At 38.1% G+C, this 19,744-nt stretch overlaps 1 protein-coding gene across 5 annotated transcripts in view; it reads right to left on the reverse strand.

The window, feature by feature from the left end:
• Nucleotides 1-19,744, reverse strand: part of RBMS3 (RNA binding motif single stranded interacting protein 3) — a gene marked incomplete at its 3' end in the record, with an annotated part of 718,132 nt that overhangs the window by 472,215 nt on the left and 226,173 nt on the right. For all 5 annotated transcript variants that reach the window (XM_080714872.1, XM_080714869.1, XM_080714871.1 and 2 more), the window contains exon 3: nt 18,826-18,884. In XM_080714872.1, coding sequence (XP_080570998.1) covers nt 18,826-18,884 — 59 coding nt within the window. The remainder of the gene's footprint in view (nt 1-18,825; nt 18,885-19,744) is intronic.

Raw genomic sequence — 19,744 nt, forward strand, 5'->3', positions numbered from 1 at the left:
TGGCTAAGTAATTGGGATGGAGTGGCCTCTTCAGAGGGCTTAACCTTTTCCCCACTGAGCAAACGGGAGGACAGGGGAGGCAAGCCAGAGTGATGGAATTAAGATGGAAAAGAGCTTGCACTGTGAAACTCTATCTCACTGGCCCCCTGTGAGCACGCACAGGGCTCCTTCTGAGTCACAGAGGAAGAGAAACTACTACCTGCATTTTATTTTCCTTGTTCTACTCATCATTTTATGGATATTTTTCTCACTTACAATTTATTAAACTATCCAGGCAGGGTGATACAGGCCTGTAGTGCCAGTACTTAGGAGGCTGAGCCAGGAGAATCTCAGGTTTGAGGGTAGCCTCAACAACTTAAGTGAGGCCCTCAGCAAGTCAGTGAGGTCCTGTTTCAAAATAAAATCGGGCTGGTGGTAGAAATCATACCCTGTGTTCCATCCCCAGTACCACGCACGCAAAAAAAGATCAAAGTGCCGCTCACTTTAAAGTAACCACAGATAGAAAGCAAGCTGTTTGTTAAACGCAAAATTGAAGTTAGCAGAGTGGAAAACTGTTCTTCAAATATCAAAAAGGAAAACTTTTCTGAAGAATTGAGACTTTCAAAGCACAGTCTACCTGGTTTTTATATCTATCTTATTTGCCAAACAGGACTTGAAACTTGAATCAATACTGTTTACAGTGGGATGGAAGTAGGTGGGTAGGAACCACTGTATGTTTCTTTCAAACTGTCCGCCTTTATATAAACTCACAACATTCTGCTTGTCATTAATAGCATCCGGGACCATTTATCATTAGTCTTACTCATGGGGATATTTCCTGGGAGAAAGAGTCACATAGCGGAGAGTCCTAGGGATGGCGGGTTACATAGCTATTTGTTTGGATGCTAACTACAGTAGGTTCATCACATTATCTAGTACTTTTTGGTATCCTTTCTCTTGTTTAAAATGGAGATAATAATAATGTTCTTAATTATTTCTACCAACAATGGTACAGGTTATTAAAATTTGAGGATGCAAAGGCCTTCCATGAACAATTAGATTTGCAAGTGAGTGGAGTGGGCTGGCTTTAAAGTAATACTGGAGACTAAAAAATAGAGCTGGGGGTGTAGTTCGGAGGTAGAATGCCCCTGCCTTTCATCCACAGTACTGCAAAAGAGAGAGAGAAAAAGAAAGAAAGAAAGAAAGAAAGAAAGAAAGAAAGAAAGAAAGAAAGAAAGAAAGAAAGAAAGTAATACTGTAGCTGGGCATGGCAGTGCACACCAGTAATCGTAGTACTTGGGAAGCTAAGACAGGAGAATTGAAGGTTCAAGGACAGCCTTAGAAACACAGTGAGATTCTTAGACTGGTGAAATCCTGATTCCAAACAAACAAACAAAAATTGAAAGGGGCTGGGGGTGTAGCTTAGAGATAAGATACCCCTGAGTTCAATTTTCAGTAGCCCATGTACACACACACACACACACACACACACACACACACACACACCCTGGATGGTTTAGGTCCCACGAAAAAGGCATCCCCAACTAAATACTTCCAAGTAGTGTAGCAGCTAAGCAACATTCCTCCGAATAGATCTGCCCTTCTGATGAATTGCAGATATAGTATAAACAACTTCTAGTCTCCAGTAAGCTGAGCAACACTTGGTGGGGGTTGAGGGACATAACATATGAGCATAAAATAACTCCCGCCCCCACGACCCTGGCTTGATATATCGGGGGAGCACAGGGTTCCTCACCAACTCCTCCTCTGGTCACACCGTGAGGCAGGGCTTGTCTCCTGGGCAAATAAGCCAAAGATGTCATTTCTGACCTTTGGTCTCCATCTCCATTTTTATTTGCTTGTTTGTTTGTTTAGGGCTTTGGGGTCCTTTTACTTGGTTCACATTTTGACGGGTTAGTTGGTAGGCTGATGGAAGATGGGGTGAACAGTTTACCTTTTATGCTTAAGAGAATTCAGATGGGAAATGCAGGATTAAAAGTAGCTAGGCCTGGAGGCACATGCCTGTAATCCAAGTACTTGGGAGGCTGAGACAGGAGGATCACAGGTCCAAGACCAGCCTCCACAATTTAACAAGCCACTGAGCAACACCTTATGAGACCCTGTTTCTTTCTTTCTTTCTTTTTTTTTTTTTTTTTTTTTTTTTTGGTGGTACTGGGGTTCCTGGAAGCCCTTCTACCTCAGGGCTACACTCCCAGACCTATTTTTTTTTTATATTTGGAAACAGCGTCTCACTAAGTTGCTGAGAGCCTCACTCAGTAGCTGAGGCTGGCTTCGAACCTGCGTGATCCTCCTGTCTCCGCCTCCCAAGCGTGGGGATTACAAGCTTGCGCCACCACACCAGGACCCTGTTTCAAATTTAAAAATAAGAATTGGTAAATGCTAATGCTGATAGAGCCGGCCCTTGATGCTATAAAAGCCTGTGGGCACTGGGAAGCGAGAGAAGTCTTCCTCCCAGAACAGGTAAGCCAACCCATAGTGTCCAGCGCTTTCCCCAGTTCCTGCACCATACTGGCTTTTTTATTATTCGCATATGCTTGCTTGTAAACTGGAATCAGCTTGTCTGAAAAGACAGGCTTTACCTGATTTTTAAACTTCCCCTAAAAAATAAATACAGCTATGGTCTTAGCTGTTCATTTTCCCAATATACTTTTATGGGCACATTTTGATTGTGTGTGTGTGTGTGTGTGTGTGTGTGTGTGTGTGTGTGTGTGTGTGTGTAGTGCAGGGAATTGAACCTAGGGGCATTTTACCTCCAAGCTACATGCCCAGATAGATTTTTATATTCTTATTTTTCTATTAAGTTGCTGAGGGCCTTACAAAGTAGCTGAGGCTGGCCAAGATCTGCGATCCTCCCGTCTCAGCCTCCCAAGTACTGGGATTACAAGTGTGCGCCACCACGCCCCTGGCTGGGTGCACTGTAATTACACATCATAATAAAGCTAAAAGCGATGGAAACACACACACACACACACACACACACACACACACACACACACACACACTACTTGGTGTATTCTCCTCCAAATACCTCCCTGCTCCTGCCATTTATATTACAGAGCTCGGTGTTGGTGGCTCTATATGTAAACATAGCATTATTTCAGCTGTTTTCTTCAAGTCTATTTTCCCCCTCTCCTCCTCCTTCCTCAAATCATCTTCCAGTATTCCATTGACATTTCTCTTCATTTATCTGAAGTTTCTTTTGTTTTACAATTCCTCTCTAGCTTCCCAATAGGAGAGAAAACATACGGCCCTTCACTTTCTGTGACTGGTGATTCTCCCTTAGCATAATATTTTCCAGTTCATCCAATTTCCTGCAATTGACATAATTTTGTTCTTTATCAAGGCTGGGTAAAATTCCATTGCATGGATATAGCACATCAGACTAGTAACTTTTGAAGGACATAGAAAGAGGAAAGCTAGACAAGACTGGACACCTTATTCAGGTGTCTTTAGATATACTGATAATCGACATACTAGAGGACAAGTACAAGGTGCAAAGTAGGAATGTAAAATTATCACACAGGTTTCAAACATGCACACTTCATCAACGCCTGAATCGGCTTTCACTGAGCACTCATATACGCAATGCTAACCCATTATCATTTGTCTTAGGTTACTTCTCTCAAGAGAAGACCAAAAAGAACCAGAAAACTCCCTAAGGCAGAACATTTCCCCAGATTTGACTGGTTTATGGAAAACTGTAGTCTCTGAATTCCAAAGAATGGTGGGGATTTCACCATAAAATTATTTTAAGAAAATTATATTCTATGAAACTAAAATATCAACTTTTAGGTAAATTATATATAATATATATTATATATTATATATTATATAATTTTTATATAATTTATATATATAATTTATATATAAATTATATCATATATTTAAAATATATTTTAATATATTTTAATATATTTAATATAATTTATATTCTTAAAATAATATATTTTAAGAATATTATATTCTATGAAACTAAAATATCAACTTTTAGGTAAATTATATATATATTATATATATAAATTATATATATATATATTATATATATATTTAAAATTGTCCTAGATTAAAAGTATCTCATAAATATCTTGTACACATGACACACACGGAAATACTGAAACATGTGATTCCATATATAATAAAACCATTATTACATATAACATATAGGTCTACTTACATTGCATTTGGGGTTACTCTCATTTGGTTAAAAATCCAATGGAGAAATTGAGATACATTGAGAAAAATCCTACTTTTCAAATGGGAAACCTTTGACTTACAAATTTTTCCTCTTTATATTTAGATTATATTTTAGATTAGATTATCTTTATATATAGTTCTCAATTTCATCATCTGCTTCCCTATGAAAAGATATATTACCCACAATTTCTTTATACCTTACGTGAAAAGTTAGAAATTTTCTGATCTTCAGCCAAGCACAGAAGGAGAAGATACACATGTTTCCTCTAATATGCCCAAACTAGAAAACACAAAGAATACCAGTAGGACCCCAGATATTAGAGGGGAAATACTAGCTAAGTTTTAATGGAAAGATAGGAGAGGAGAAAGGCCGATCTTGATTAAGGAGCATCTTCACCTGAACATGTGTAAAATTATGAATAAGACATGGTTAACCTGGCCAACCATTGGTGGGGGGGGGGGAGAAAATGGGGGCGGGGGGAGAGGGCACCAAATATAGTGTAAATGTATACTATTTATGTTCAATAAAAAATTGTTAAAAAAATAAAATAAAATAAAATAAAATAAAAAAAAAAAAAAAAAAAAAAAGAAATTTTCTGATCTTAAATGCCTTATTAAAAAATCTCACGGGAAGTCTTGAAACACTCTTAGACCACACTATTTTAATACTATCTTAAAATGAGATTCCAAATTCTGCCTCACAGAATTTCCCTCTTTTACAATTATTTTCCATTCATTCCCTCAGTAAAAACCTATAGCTTTCACTTCATCTGTCGTAGCAAAGGTGCCCCCAAAGATAGGAATTCCAAGGTGGCTTACATATTCCAAGGAATTCTACAACTGATTTTATCCATCACATCTCACATGTGGTTATTTTTCACCTCGCCCTAACCCCAAAGCCCAGTGTGTTTTGTTTTTTATTTTTCAGGTCTGGGATGGGGAACCCAGGTGCATTCAACCTCCAAGCTACACCCCCTGCCCTGCTTTTTATTCTTTGTTTTATTTTGCGGGTCTTGAGATGGAACCCAGAGGCATTTGACCTCCAAGTTACACACCCTGCCCTACTCTTATTCTTTATTTTTATTTTTATTTTATTTATTTGCAGGTCTGGGTATGGAACCCAGGGGTATTCGACCTCCGAGCTACACCCCCTGCCCTATTTCTTATTCTTTACTTTGAAACAGGGTCTCATTAAGTTGTGGAGGGCCTCACTAAGTAGCTGAGGCTGCCCTCCAACCGCCATCATCCAGTCTCCGCCTCCCGAATGCTGGGATTACAAGTGTGCGCCATCACGCCCGCTCCAGTGTGTTCTTTGCCAGTTCTTTCCTGGATACCTACTGTTTTAATTTTTGCTTTTCCCATAGTGGACAAGTTCTTAAGCATGAACAGATACAATCTGCCATTTAAAGTATATTGAGCCAGGCGTGGTGGCGCACGCTTGTAATCCCCGCGCTTGGGAGGCGGAGACAGGAGGATCGCGCAGGTTCGAAGCCAGCCGTGCTGGCTTAAGAGACCCTGTTTCCAAAAGAAAAAAAAAGTACAAAAAATAGGTCTGGGATTGTAGCCCTGAGGTAGAAGGGTTTCCAGAAACACTAGTACCATGAAAGAAAGAAAGAAAGAAAGAAAGAAAGAAAGAAAGAAAGAAAGAAAGAAAGAAAGAAAGAAGGGAGGAAGGAATATTGAAAGAAATTGGTCTTTTAAATTGAGTGTGGTGATTAATACTTGTAATCCTAGTATTTGGGAGTCTGAGACAAGAGGGCTGAAGGTTAAAAGTAAGCCTCAGCAACTTAGTAAGACCCTGTTTCAAAATGAAAATAAAATAGGGCTGGAGATGCAGCTTAGAGGTATAATTTTTCCTGAGTTCAATTGCTAGTATCTCTCTTCTCTCTCTCTCTCTCTCTCTCTCTCTCTCTCTCTCTCTCTCTCTCTCTCTCTCTCTCACACACACACACACACACACACACACACTCACACACACACACATAAATTATGAAACGGAAGAAAAAAGAAAGAGCGAGAGAGGGAGGAAGGAAGGAAGGAAGGAAGGAAGGAAGGAAGGAATATTTTAAAGCAGTCATAGAAAGGTACAGATGCTTCATGAACCTAGGTTTCTTCTGATTCAGGGCTGATATCAGTTGAATGACCAGTAGGTCTATGGGGATTCTTACCAATTCTTTGAAAGAATGCTTTTGTCTTAACAGAAGTAGAGGTTAAATGCCAACCTTGCAGTTTTCTCTTCTGCCACAACAAAGGGAGAAAGCCATGCCCAGTTTAAAATAAGTGTATTAAGGAGAGTTCTTTATATCACCCATATTTTGTGGATAAAGAGACTTTGGAGCTTACTTGTAAGCAACTGCAGAACAATGACACATGAGACATGCATCTTTCAAATTCAATTTAGAGTTTTATACTGGTCATAATTTTGCTGTATACATGAGTTTTTTTTAATACTCTGGAGTTCTCATTTTTGTCACTAGAAGAAAAAATATCTAATATAAATGCAATTAACTGGTAAATTCATTAGAACAATAGCATGGATCATATCACATCTTAAACATTATAGCTCTTACTTAAATTTCACAAAGCAAGAATCTTTAGGATTTAAAAAAATTCTTTTGAGCCGGGCGTGGTGGCGCACGCTTGTAATCCCCGCGCTTGGGAGGCAGAGACAGGAGGATCGCGCTGGTTCGAAGCCAGCCGCAAATGCTGGCTTAGGAGACCCTGTTTCCAAATAAAAATGTAAAAAAAATAGGTCTGGGAGTGTAGCCCGAAGGTAGAAGGGCTTCCAGGAACCCCAGTACAACTAAAAAAAAATTTAAAAATTAAAAAAATTAAAAAATTCTTTTTATCTTTGAACTTGTGAAACTAACATTGCAGAGCAGACAGCATAACAAAAGGTAAACAAGGAAGCATTTATTTTATTTTTTTTCTAGAACGTATCAACTCATTTAGGATAAATTCTAACACCTGCCTCTGGGACAGGAATGTGCTTTTTCTCCAAGACACTGGGTGTATAGACCTGAAAAATCCTGAGGAGGATAAACTAGCACACACCGAATGTATGAAAGAAACATCCTTTAAGGATTTCTATTCTGTGCTATTAACAAAGCCTCTCTCGATAACGCATGCCAATTCATGACACACACGTTCCTTGCACACTTACAATGCACCCAGAAGTGTATTCAATGACATAAGATACAAAGGCCATAGAAACATTTACCTGATGTCAGTGTCTGGCAGGTACAGTTTCACATAAGTTTCAAAATCCATTTGCAGCTTAGGTACAAATAACCTCATTTGAAAGTTGAAATATGCAGAGACATTTTGTAACTTGTCCATGAAAACCAAGATTATCACTTAGAATTTGGGGGGATATAGACTTCAACAGATAAAATCCTTGCAGTATATCTTTTTTCTAATATTTGAAAGTTTAGCTGGGCATGGTGGTGCATACTTATAATCGCAGTATTTGAGAGGCTAAGAGGAGGATCACAGGTTCTAGCACAGTATCAGCAACTTAAGGAGACCCCTCAGCAACTTAGTGAGTCCCTGTTTCAAAATAAAAAGTGCTGGAGGTTTAGCTCCTAGGTAGAAGGCCCCTGTGTTGAATCACCAGTTCAAGAAAAAAGGATGAAGATGAGGGTTAAGAAGAAGAAAAAGGAAGAAGAAAGAAGAAAGAAAGAAAGAAAGAAAGAAAGAAAGAAAGAAAGAAGAAGATTGAAGTTTATTTATATGGTATTGAAAGTTTATATAAATTTAATTAACTGAATGCACAGACATATATTTGTGCCATACATATTATATTTTGCATATTAAGTATATATGGATAGATAGACACACATACATATATATGTATGTATATATGTGTGTGTGTATATATATGTGTGTGTGTGTATATATATATATATATATATATATATTTTTTTTTTTTTTTTTGCGGTACTGGGGATGGAACCCAGCGCATTCTACCTCAGAGCTACATCTCCAGCCCTAATTTTTAGTCTTTTTAATTTTTTTGAAACAAGGTCTCAGTGAGTTGCGAAAGGCCTCTCTAAGTAGCTGAGGCTGTCCACGAACTGTGATCCTTAGGTCTCTGCCTCCCGAATGCTTGGGTTACAAGCCTGCGCTACCACGCCCATCTTAAGTATACATTATTACCTAGAACTTCCCATATATTCACAAAACTCACTGATAAGTGAAAAAAGATAATTTTAAGTCTATAAAAGGGATGACACCACAGTAATAAAATAAATATTCTGTGCTAGAAATGATTACTGTTAGAGAACAACTTTAGGAAACATGTGTATCATTAGGTCTCTAGAGTCCTAAGTATTTTTACCAGCCTAGGGAATGTATACCCAGCCATATTTTACTTCTACCAATAGAACATCAAAAGCTGAGAGAGGAGATAGAGAGATAGAGAGATAGAGAGAGAAGAAGAAGAAGAAGAAGAAGAAGAAGAAGAAGAAGAAGAAGAAGAAGGAGGAGGAGGAGGAGGAGGAGGAGGAGGAGGAGGAGGAGGAGGAGGAGGAGGAGGAGGAGGAGGAGGAGGAGGAGGGGGAGGGGGAGGGGGAGGGGGAGGGGGAGGGGAGGGAGAAAAGCAACACCCCTGGAAACTTAACTACTCAGGACAGTCCAGTGCCCTCAGTAGCTTAGCCCCTTAGAAAGAAATTCTTTCCAGAGCCTGAGGAGTTTATAATCTAGAGGCAAAATACTAATCATGAAAGGGTGGGAGATGGTGAAATGGTAATCATAAAAGGGTGAGATAGTGAAGCAGAACATACCAGAAGGTGCTCAGAGGCAAAGGTACTATCAGGGGTACAGATAGGTTGGGAAAAGACTACTGAGAAACAGTTCATGTAGATTAGCAGAAATTTAGTAAAGAAAGCATTTCAGGAGGCTTTGCTTGAGTCAAGTTCTAAACACAAAGAAAAGAAAGAAGCAGGGAAGGAGACCCCCTGCCTGAACTAAAGGATTTCTGTTCTCTTAGAAAACACAGATTGGTAAAAGCACCATTCTGATTACAAACAAAAACAATATAACTCTACATGCTGTTATTTTAAAGCCATTTTCCATCCCACAACAGTCATTTAAAAATCTTTTATCCACCGGGCGTGACGGTGCACACTGGTAAATCCCAGTACTTGGGAGGCTGAGACAGGAGGATTACAGGTTTGAAGCCAGCCTCAGTAACTTAGTGAGGCTCTAAGCAACTGAGTGGGACCCTGTTTGAAAATACAAAATAGATTAAGTCTTCTAGGGATATAACACAAAGGTAGAAAGCCTCTAGGTTCCATCCCCAGCAAAACACACACACACACACACACACACACACACACACACACACACACACTATTTCTCTTAAATTGGATCATGTCTGCATGTGTGCAAAGCAGAGAGAGGAGAGAGGTTATCTAGAGAGATAGGTTATATTTGTATTTGATATGCTGTCAAATACAAGTGCAGCAATGTTGCCTGCTATATTTAATGCCTGTGCATATTTTTATTACTTTTGTCTAACATAGAACAGTGATTATAAGCACATGTTAGAGACATAGCTAAACAACACTTAAAGAACATACAACTGCATGACCCCCTAAAATCATGTGATAAGTATCAGTTTTGTTTACACTTGTTCCAAAGATTTCTCAAAGTCAGTAACATGTCATTGTAATAAAATAACCCTCTAAAATACGTAGTATCCTGATGTTAGAAATAATACATTTGGAAGGGCTTATTTTTAGCAGAAAAAAAAATGCCTTTACTTGCAGTTGTTTGTTGGAGCTAGAGACAACGCTCAAGTGATATTTTTTCTTCCCCACCTGTGACTATAAGATCATAAAGATTGACATTTTCTTAAAGGAGGTAAAAAAATAGAAATTCCAGGAAAATTGGACCTACAGAACAATTCTCAGTAAACTTGATTCATTGATTGAAGGAGCAATCTTAAACTTTTTCTGAAATAAAAATAGCAGCTAATAATATTAATAACCCCCTAAAAAAACACTTTAAGTTTATATGTTGATTATTAGTAAGTAGTGGCAAAATTAATCTCAAATAAAGTCAAATTCATAAAAGGAGTTGGGATAAATATTATACATCTGATATTTCGAAAGCAAACATAATTGTCTAAAATGCCAATTGTTTTCTTCTTCTTCTGATAATCTAATCCCATTATTTGAAAATTGAATAAATGTGTTTTTGAGGTCATTTTCTTTCATGAGCTTCCTGCTCAATAGACTGTGGGCCCACCTGCTGGAGGTACCTATTCCTCTCAAAATGCAATTCCTCAGACTCACAAATTTCACAGAACATTTATTTTAGTTTTCACTGCTTTGGGAAAATAACAGATAGACGCAGAGAGGCTCTCCGTAGCACGGCACTGGGGTTTTTTCTTTTGCTTGCTCTGTTTCCACTTGGAGAAAGTCTGGGTCCGTTTATTATCAGCCAGAATTCAATACTTCCAGGTACACACACAGACACATAGGCCACAACCGTGTGCATGTCATCATCACTGGTAGAATGACTCCATGGTTACTGCTAGCCCTTACACAATAAAAACTGTACCTAAAGGCATGATGAAATATAGTGTGAAACCTCCCTCCAGGTACATAGGGTTTAACACTACAATCCATATTTCCTTCACTGCTCCCAGTTTATAAGGAAGAAAATGAAAACTGAAATAATTTCCTAATCATCCTACTCTATGGCCTCATACTTAGTCACCTAGAAACACTTAAAATATATATCATGGCACAGAAATATAATTTCTAACAGGATTTGGTGCCATCACCAAGTCACACCCCTCTCTGACACAATCTAGGTGGGCCCTCTCTGTAAAGCCTAACATGCCAAATTTTCTTTATGAGAGAAATAACAATTTATGGTTTCATTTAGTAAAAAGAAGGAATAATATCCTTTCTAGATGATTTAAGGGCATTGGGATACTTACCTTCAACTTTGGTTCTAAGGACCCAGTGAAATGTCGAAGGCAAAATAAGCTTCCATAAATATAATTCAACCAGTCTGGGGCGGCAAAAGTGGAAGAAAGTATTTTAAACGCGGAGAAGTAAGACAGTGTGTTGGAACCAGCTCACTGCTCTTACACTTAGGGCTCTTAGGCATGGCAACTTTGGACAGAGTAACCATTACTCAATCCCTCTGCTCCAAACCCAGAGCTGGCCAGAAAAATGGGAGGAGGGAGTAGAGAGTGGAAAATAAAAGCCAAATTTTACAAAGCAGGAAAAGGCAGAAAGGACCAAATTCACTGAAGATTAACAGCTCACTCCCAATAGCTTCTTCCATTTAATTTTCCCTGATGTAACTCAATAATTATATGCATATGCATGTGTACAAATATACACTGTGCTGAATGCATACACAGATAAATATAGACATGTATAAATGATGTCATATAATTAAATATAATGATATAAAATCATACATAAGCAATACACATGCCAAACAGGAGTGTATCTGACATTTGTATTGGAAAATAAATAATCATAGTGTGACCCTCAAGTGAAACACTCAAAAGAACTTTCAGTATTCTAGCCTTCCTTAATAATAAGAACATGAACTGTTGTTCTTACAAAGGTCTCCACACTCACCTGAAAAGTCTAGACCTATTCAACAGTCTCTTAAAGCGTTTCAGCAAGCTTTATCAGGTGACTGGACTTTATGGGTCCTTTTCATCTTTAATATTTTGAATCTCTTGAGTTTCTCCCTTTTTTTTCCAATTTGGAGATATAGGAGAGGAGAAATTGTTCATGAACTCCAGTCCCACCTTCCATTTCTGGATTTTTACTATGTGATCATAACCAAATTACTTCGCTCAAGAAAAGAGCTAGATTTTAAATTCTCAAAAGAATTTAAAAATTTTTTTTAAAAAAACCCCAAAGCATGTTTATAGCTACATAGTAAGATGTTTTTCAAACTTAAAAATAAACCAGTCAGAGAAATGCTGCCTAATATTTTCTTTTTTCAATTAAATGTGTAGCATTTTAATTAGAGAAAGTTAAAAATGTTGGAGACATGTACTTAAGAAATGACATTGGATAATTTTCTTTGACTTTTTTAATTAGCCCCAAATACACTGGACCCTGGAAGAAAACCCGGGGGAGAAACAAATCAAATAAACAAACAAAATGGCGCGAATCTCTGTAACTGGTCCAAAAGCTCTTTTTCAGTGCTTGCATTCGACTATGTGAATGAACTGTGCTCTGTTTCTCATTACTCCTCATCTGGAGCAATGGCTCACTCTGTCCAGCTGTTTCTGGTCATTTGGGCCTGATGGGGACTGTTTCATTATATTATACAGAAAAAGCGCCGTTGCAGCCACCACACAAGAAATGAAAAGTCTTGCAATCAAAGGTTTATGTTGAAAGGGTTCTTAATGACCTGTTCTTTGTGGAACAGAGAAATTAATCTTGTCTCAGCCTGACAACTGTCCCTATTTTATAGGACATAGTAGATGTGTAGGAGAAAACACTATCCTGTCTCTTAGGAGCTAAGATGGAATTATAGACTACTGGGGTTGACACTTTAGGGTTAAATTTTTTTCTCCTCCTCCTCTTCCTCCTCTTTTCCTTCTTCTTCCTCCTCTTCCTCTTCTACCTCTTTCTCCTTCTCTTTTTCTTCCTTCTTTTCCTCCTCTCCCTCCTCCCTTTCTTTTCTTGAATCCAGGGGTTATACTCTCAGCCCATTAAAAAGAAAAAAAAAAAAAAAAAAAAAACAAAGCAGGGTTTCCTTAAGTTGCTAAGAATCTTGCTGAGTTGCTTAGGCTGGCCTGGAACCCACGATCCTCCTATCTCAGTCTCCCATGTTTTGGGATTACAGGTGTATATCACCATACCCCACGGATGCCTCTTCTCTTCATCTCTAAAAAGATGAGCAGTGTGCTTTTCCATACCTGACTCAACACTAACTTGCATATGTTCTGCGGCATGCTCAATAGCTCACAAAAAACTGACGTCATGCATGGCTTTTAAACAAAAGTCAAATAAATCCCTGTCTTCATAATGTCTGGTTTTAATTGCTCAGCCTGTGTCTGGAGGCAAAGCCGTGAATAAATGAAAACCAAGTGTCCCAGTAAAGACCAAATCCAACGCATGTTCTTTAAGGACAGTCTCCATGAGCTTAGTGATTTTGTTGTATAAGCTACCTCCTACTTGCTTCAATTGCTTTTCTTGCAAAAGCAATGCTTGCCAGGCGTGGTGTCACATGCTATAATCCCAGTACTCTGGAGGCTGAGACAGGAGGATCACAGATTCAAGTCCAGGCTCAGCAATTTAGCGAGATCCTTAGCAACTTAGTGAGATTCTGTTTCAAAATAAAAAATAAATACATAAATTAAAAGGCCTGAGGGTGTAGCTCAGAGTAAAATGTCCTTGGGTATAACCCCAGCATAAAAATAAAGAAGGGAAAAAAAGAAAGAAAGAGGGAGGGAGAGAAGGAGGAAGGATGAGAGTGAGGAAGGAAGGGAAAAAGGGAGGAGAGAGAAAGAGAGAGAGAGAGAGAAAAGAGAAAAGAGAAAAGAAGAAGAAGAAGAAGAAGAAGAAGGAGGAGGAGGAGGAGGAGGAGGAGGAGGAGGAGGAGGAGGAGGAGGAGGAGGAGAAGGAGGAGGAGGAGGAGGAGGAGGAGGAGGAGAAGAGAAGAGGAGGAGGAGGAGGAGGAGAGGAAAAATTCAAGGTTTGTTTATTATTTAAAGAAGCAAAGCATGGCTTTCTCCTCTCTTACTATTCATTTGAAATTATTTTACAAACCAAAGAGCCATAATCATGTGTTATTACACAGACAGAACCACCAAAATATAAATACAATTGAAAGCAGCTCAATTGTTAAAAAAAAAAAACCTGTATTATTTTCTCTTGAGAAGACTACAAATTCAGAGAAACATTAAGATAATAATAATACACAGCCCATGATCGTACACTTTAGTACCAACATTTTTTTCTTAACATTGCCAGTGTTTTATACAAAAGGAGCTTGAGGTATTGTCAAGTATTTTCTATGTAAAACCCATTCAAACATGACAACACTCTATAAAGGAGGCCTATTATCATTATAAGAGAAAACTAAGACACCACAAGGCTGAGGAACTGACTACAGGTCACACAGCTCCCGAGTGGAGAGTCAGTGATCAAGGCAGGCGATGTGGCACCATCACAGTTATAACCATAGCTACGCCAACTTTCCAATATCTATTTATCTCCATATTTAGTGAGTATGCTATTTGGCATTCTTGAACCTTAATTTAACTTCATATAATAAACATTTTCTACCATTTACAAGTCAACTTATGATTACCATTTTAGCAGCCACATAAGAGCTGTGTATGCTCCATAAGCCAGAATATGCATGTGGCCCCTATTTTTTGCAAATTATAAAGAATGAGGAGTGATCAGAGATGTTCATGTACACGTGTGATTAAAAGTGGTTGAATATAAGATCTGGGGACAATGTTCTCTGTGGAATAACAACTATGGATTGTTTTTCCATATCAACTTTTTCAAAAGACTCTGCGATTTAGCTTAGAACCAAAGAAGAAGGAAGGAACCAGTTTCACAGTACCCAGCACAGGGTGGCCTGCGTGTCGACTATTTGAGAGGATATAAACCATCACACAAAAAAATTGCTCTTATTTTCCTGTTTCTGGTGAATGCCCAGCTGGACCTGAGGACACCTCTCCCTTGTAGCCTTCTCAGATTTTTGCTGTTTGTCTGTGTGGTTGCTTTTTTTCCTCCCATATCCCTTCTCCCACTGGACCTAGGTGTAGAGTCCAACATGCTCCTTTCTCAGTATGGTTACTCTCTTACCTAAAATCTCCAACTTAGAGTCTCACATCATCGAATAATACAACCAACTAACCTCCAGGTATACAGACTCCTCTTGTAATTTCCATTATTTCTGTACAAACAGCTTCTGGTGAAGTTACTTTACCCACCCTTTTCCTTGCTTTGTTTTGTTTTGTTTTTGTTTTTGTTTTTGTTTGAGATTCCAATAAACAATGAGATGCTTGTTTTTATACCTAGTTCATCAGGCCCTTGAACTCCTGGATGACCTTGCATCTTCCAACCTTGGGAACTTGTTCCCATGTTCATCACTCCCAATTATAAAGCTTTCCACAAATGTTATTGCTCCCTCTTTTTAATTTATCTACTTGTAACTATTTCAACCTCCATATTTCTTCTAGAAGGTAATACTCCAAACAAGTCACAGTACTTATTTATTTATTTATCTATCTATTTATTGTGGTACTGTGGATGGAACCCAGGGGCATTCTACCTCCAAGCAATGATCCTTTTTTTAAATTTTATTTTGCCCCCGGCCCTATTTTTAATTCTTTATTTTGAAACAGGGTCTCACTGAGTTGCAATGAGCCTCACTAAGTGACCACAAACTGCAATCCTTCTGTCTCAGCCTCCCAAAACCTAAGATTATAAGTGTGTACCACGAAGCAGAGTACTTATTTAAAAACAGTTATTTTTCAAAAATCATGCAAGTGGTCACAATGATTTTTTTTTTCTCATCATGACTGGTGACTTGTGCATTGCTCCTGCATGTTTTACTTGGGATATTTGTGAAGCAGAGTTATTGCTGCTAACCACAAGCTCCAGATACTGTGGCTAAGACAAGGTGGGGGAGGAGGGTATTTTATGTGTACAATGGCTGCATGACCACCTTGCCTTCTTCACATTACCGTCACAGGTGTGTGGTGTGTATGTATGTATGTATATATATAGTGTGTATATATATAGACCTCGCAGTGTCCTTCTGTTATTTTTATAGCTTATTGCATAGTCCCTTTCTCTCTTCCTCCACTTCTTCTCTTCCTTTTACTTCTTTTCTTCCTTTCACTTATTAGTGCTTCTTATGTTTGAGACATGTAGTCTCCAAAGCACTTGATAAACCCTCATTACTATGGAAAAATATATTTTGGAGTGTTGAACTTAATATTTACATACTCGCTTACTTAAAACATTAGCGTTCATAAGGTGATACTAGTAGTCCTCTTTACAAATCACTCACAGGAAATTGATAGATAAAGAAATACAAGTTCTAATATTTTCTTCTCACACTCCTGATACAGACATTCTGTCCCTCACGCACACCTTTCTTTGGAAATAAGTATACCAATTTACACTGGCTCTTCCTTTAGCAATAAAAATACCTCTCTAAAGAGACAGAAAATTAAATGAGCAGATTAAAAAAAAAAACTATGGCTAAGAGTTAGGAGTTGAGGTAAAGAGCCCCACAGTATGATTTTTTCGAGATTAGTACCCCACATACTAAGTAACTTTTAGTTAAATCATTTTCTTTCAAATTGTGACATTATACAAAAGTATAGTTGTTCAGGGTGGACAAGTTATATTTTGTCCTCTAGCATCATATAAGAAATGATTATATGGTTGAATAAAACTTAGCAAAGGGAAAGATCCCTTCCTATCTACCACTGTGATTATCAGGCATGTAATAGAATCAACTCGGCTTTTAAAATTTTGCGTCTCTGAGAAGATTATCACTTCTGATTGGTGTTTAATGTCATTGACCACCTAATTGGGGACCTCAGTTTTCTCTATTTTTTCCCATAAATATTTTTACCCAAAAGAGTTTGAAAATGGATCGGGCATGTATGGGAACATCAGAATGAGTATTCTAATGCTTCTAATATTCCACGGGCTTCCCACAGGCTGCGGAAGACAGAAATCCCTCTTCAAACCCATTCTACTCTTACACATTCTCCAAGATTCTATTTTCAGTTGCCCACCCTAATGCACTCTGCCCTGCCCCCCTACAGATTATTCCTCCATGGTTTCGTCTACTCTATTGATTTCTGTCACCATCTGTGGCTCTAAGCTTTCTTATAGCTTCCTCTTTGATTTTGCTTCATTGATGCTATGCCAGGGCTTCTACCAGCATGTTCAATTCATCGCCTTTCCCCCAAACCTCCTGCTGCTGATTCTGGACTTCTTACCTCTCTAAGTGGCACAATTATCTTATTCAATCATGAGCACTCAAAACCCAAGCATCATTCTCTGTATCCCTCTCTCTCTCATCATTATTGAAAATAACAGAAGTCTACCTTTGAAAACTCTCTTGGTGATCCCCATTTCATTACCCTCATGACAATAAAGACTCCAGCCTCATTTTCCCCTTGGTCTCTGGCTTAATGATTTATATATTTGCCTTAACTTTCTCCCTTGGTCTTTTCAGTTCCACTCATTTTTTTCCAAAATAAATTCTCTAAAATACAATGGACTTGTTTATGTTTGTCCCCAAATTATTAAGGGGCCCATGTTATATGTAGAATTTAAGTTCAAAATATGCTAGATGGCATTTTAAAGGCCTCTAAAATCTTGACCTATTCCTACTAAAGTCCATCAGTAGCACAGTTTTCTATTCCAGCTAACTGGGTCTACTCAACTATATTTGGAACTCGCTCTCCTGAACCAGCCTTTCCCAGGCCATACATTCTCTATTCGTCTTTATACACTTCATTCTTCAGAAAAGACTCTCCCCATCATTATCCAACAGTATTTTGAAGATATTTCTGTTTTACTACTGCATACACCAGGGCAATATATTGATCCCAGTAAGAACATTAGGATTTGTTCCTTGGCTCCTTTTCAACAAGACGTTATATTATTGAGGGGCAGACACCATGTCTTACTAGTCCTTTGTCTTTTAGTAGCTACTGCATGTCTGAGTCTCAAGGAGACATGAAATGTTTTTGTTGTTGTTGTTTATTGTTAAACTGTTGTGACGGCTGTTACTCATACAGTTAGGAGATACATATATAAACTGGGGCATATGAGTCATCTTGTCTCGAACTTGTGCATATTTTATTTGCCTGTGAAATCGAGACACATTTGAGAATTATCTTGGCTGTAGCGCAGTTCTTGCTTTCAGTAATATCACAAAGACTGGATTAAGAACAACAAATAACATATGTTACAAGAAGCATTCCAATTTTCCAGTAAGAGCTAAGTCATGCAAGAGAGGCCATATAGATTTCGCAAATAATTTAATGCAACCTTTAAAAGTGTATGAGATTTCCAGACATTAAGAAACATAAGCCCCAGATATAGTCAAATGACTTCAGAAATATTTCCAGGAGAGAAAAAAAAAACCTGACGAAATAAAATGCCAACTCTGAAATGCTGTGAAATATTTCTAGCCAAAGCTTAGATACAACAAGCCCATCAATAAAGTCATTCCTAGTCAACCAATGTTGCTAAAGCTTTAAAGAACAGAGAAATTAAAACATGTTTTGCAGAGGAAAGTTTTCCCCAGTGTTCCTCATTTTTATATAGGAAATCAATTTGCATCAGAGATAATATCATTCAAAGCAGACAACCCAAAGTTGTTAGGAGGTAATTCAGTTTTATGCCGAAGCAATTTGATACTTGTTCTGATTTGTGATTTTCATTTTGTTTGTTAATGAAAAAAATTAATGAGCAATGCTACCAGAAATACAATTTATCAAAGCATTGGCATTATTAAATAGGTTGGCCATATATTGTATGGTGTGATCATTTTGCAGCTGGGGCCTGGACCTGTAGGGTGGGCGAGCCATCAATTGAACAGCAAAGGCAAGAGTTGAGTGTACAGATGCCCTTATACACCTACCTTTGCATTGATTTGTGTTTTTGTCAAGAATCGCCTTTGTGGATACAATTTTTCCATACCTGAAAAAGAGAAAGAGAAAGAAAAATACCCATGTGATTGCAGCCCAGTGAAAATATTTAAAACACTTTATTGAGCCTCGAAACACAATTGAGCATGAGTAAACTAAGAAAACAAGTTCTGAATTCTCATTTCACACCTGGGTGAGCTCCTTTTCACCCGTTTTCTTCTGTAATACTTGGCAATGCACTTGCCCACATAAGCACTGGGTTGTGCCTCCATCGATAAGCCTATCAGACTACCATTGGCAACCCAAAAGCAGTTGCATGTAATTGTGATCAGAGCAAGCCATAGTCTCTGGATTCCTGGGAGAAGCATGAGCCTTGGTTGGTGTCTCATTCTTACTCCTCCTACCTACTGTTTTATCTTTGAGCAGCCTCGCCACCCAATTCTCAAATTAAAAAATAATAAAGGGGGGAATGCTACAGCATCTCATGCAGATCTTAAGAAAGCTCGATCAGGGGATCTGCAAAGGCGTAGATCGATCCCCCATGATATATTTATAGCATTTCCTTCTTCAAAAAATTATTTTAAGTTTATTTGGATCAATATGTGCAATTAAAATTTTATGTATCAACATTATAACTAAAACTGATGGAAAGTGGCTTATAAAAGACTCAAACAACAAAGATTTTTTTTTCCCTAAGGATAAAGTTTAGGCCAAAGATTAAGTTCAAACTGACCTTAGTTTAGACCAATATATAAGATTAAGTTCAAGTCAGCCTTACAAAATAAAACCAAACATACTTTCTATGATTACTTAAATGTCTGACACCCTACCCTGAAGTCTATAAAAAAAACTTTTCCTGTCCTTGGAGTTCCTGCTCTCATGACTATGCCCTTGCATATATATATATATACA

Source organism: Muscardinus avellanarius, assembly GCF_963383645.1.
Source record: "Muscardinus avellanarius genome assembly, chromosome: 18".
Classification (NCBI taxonomy): domain Eukaryota; kingdom Metazoa; phylum Chordata; class Mammalia; order Rodentia; family Gliridae; genus Muscardinus; species Muscardinus avellanarius.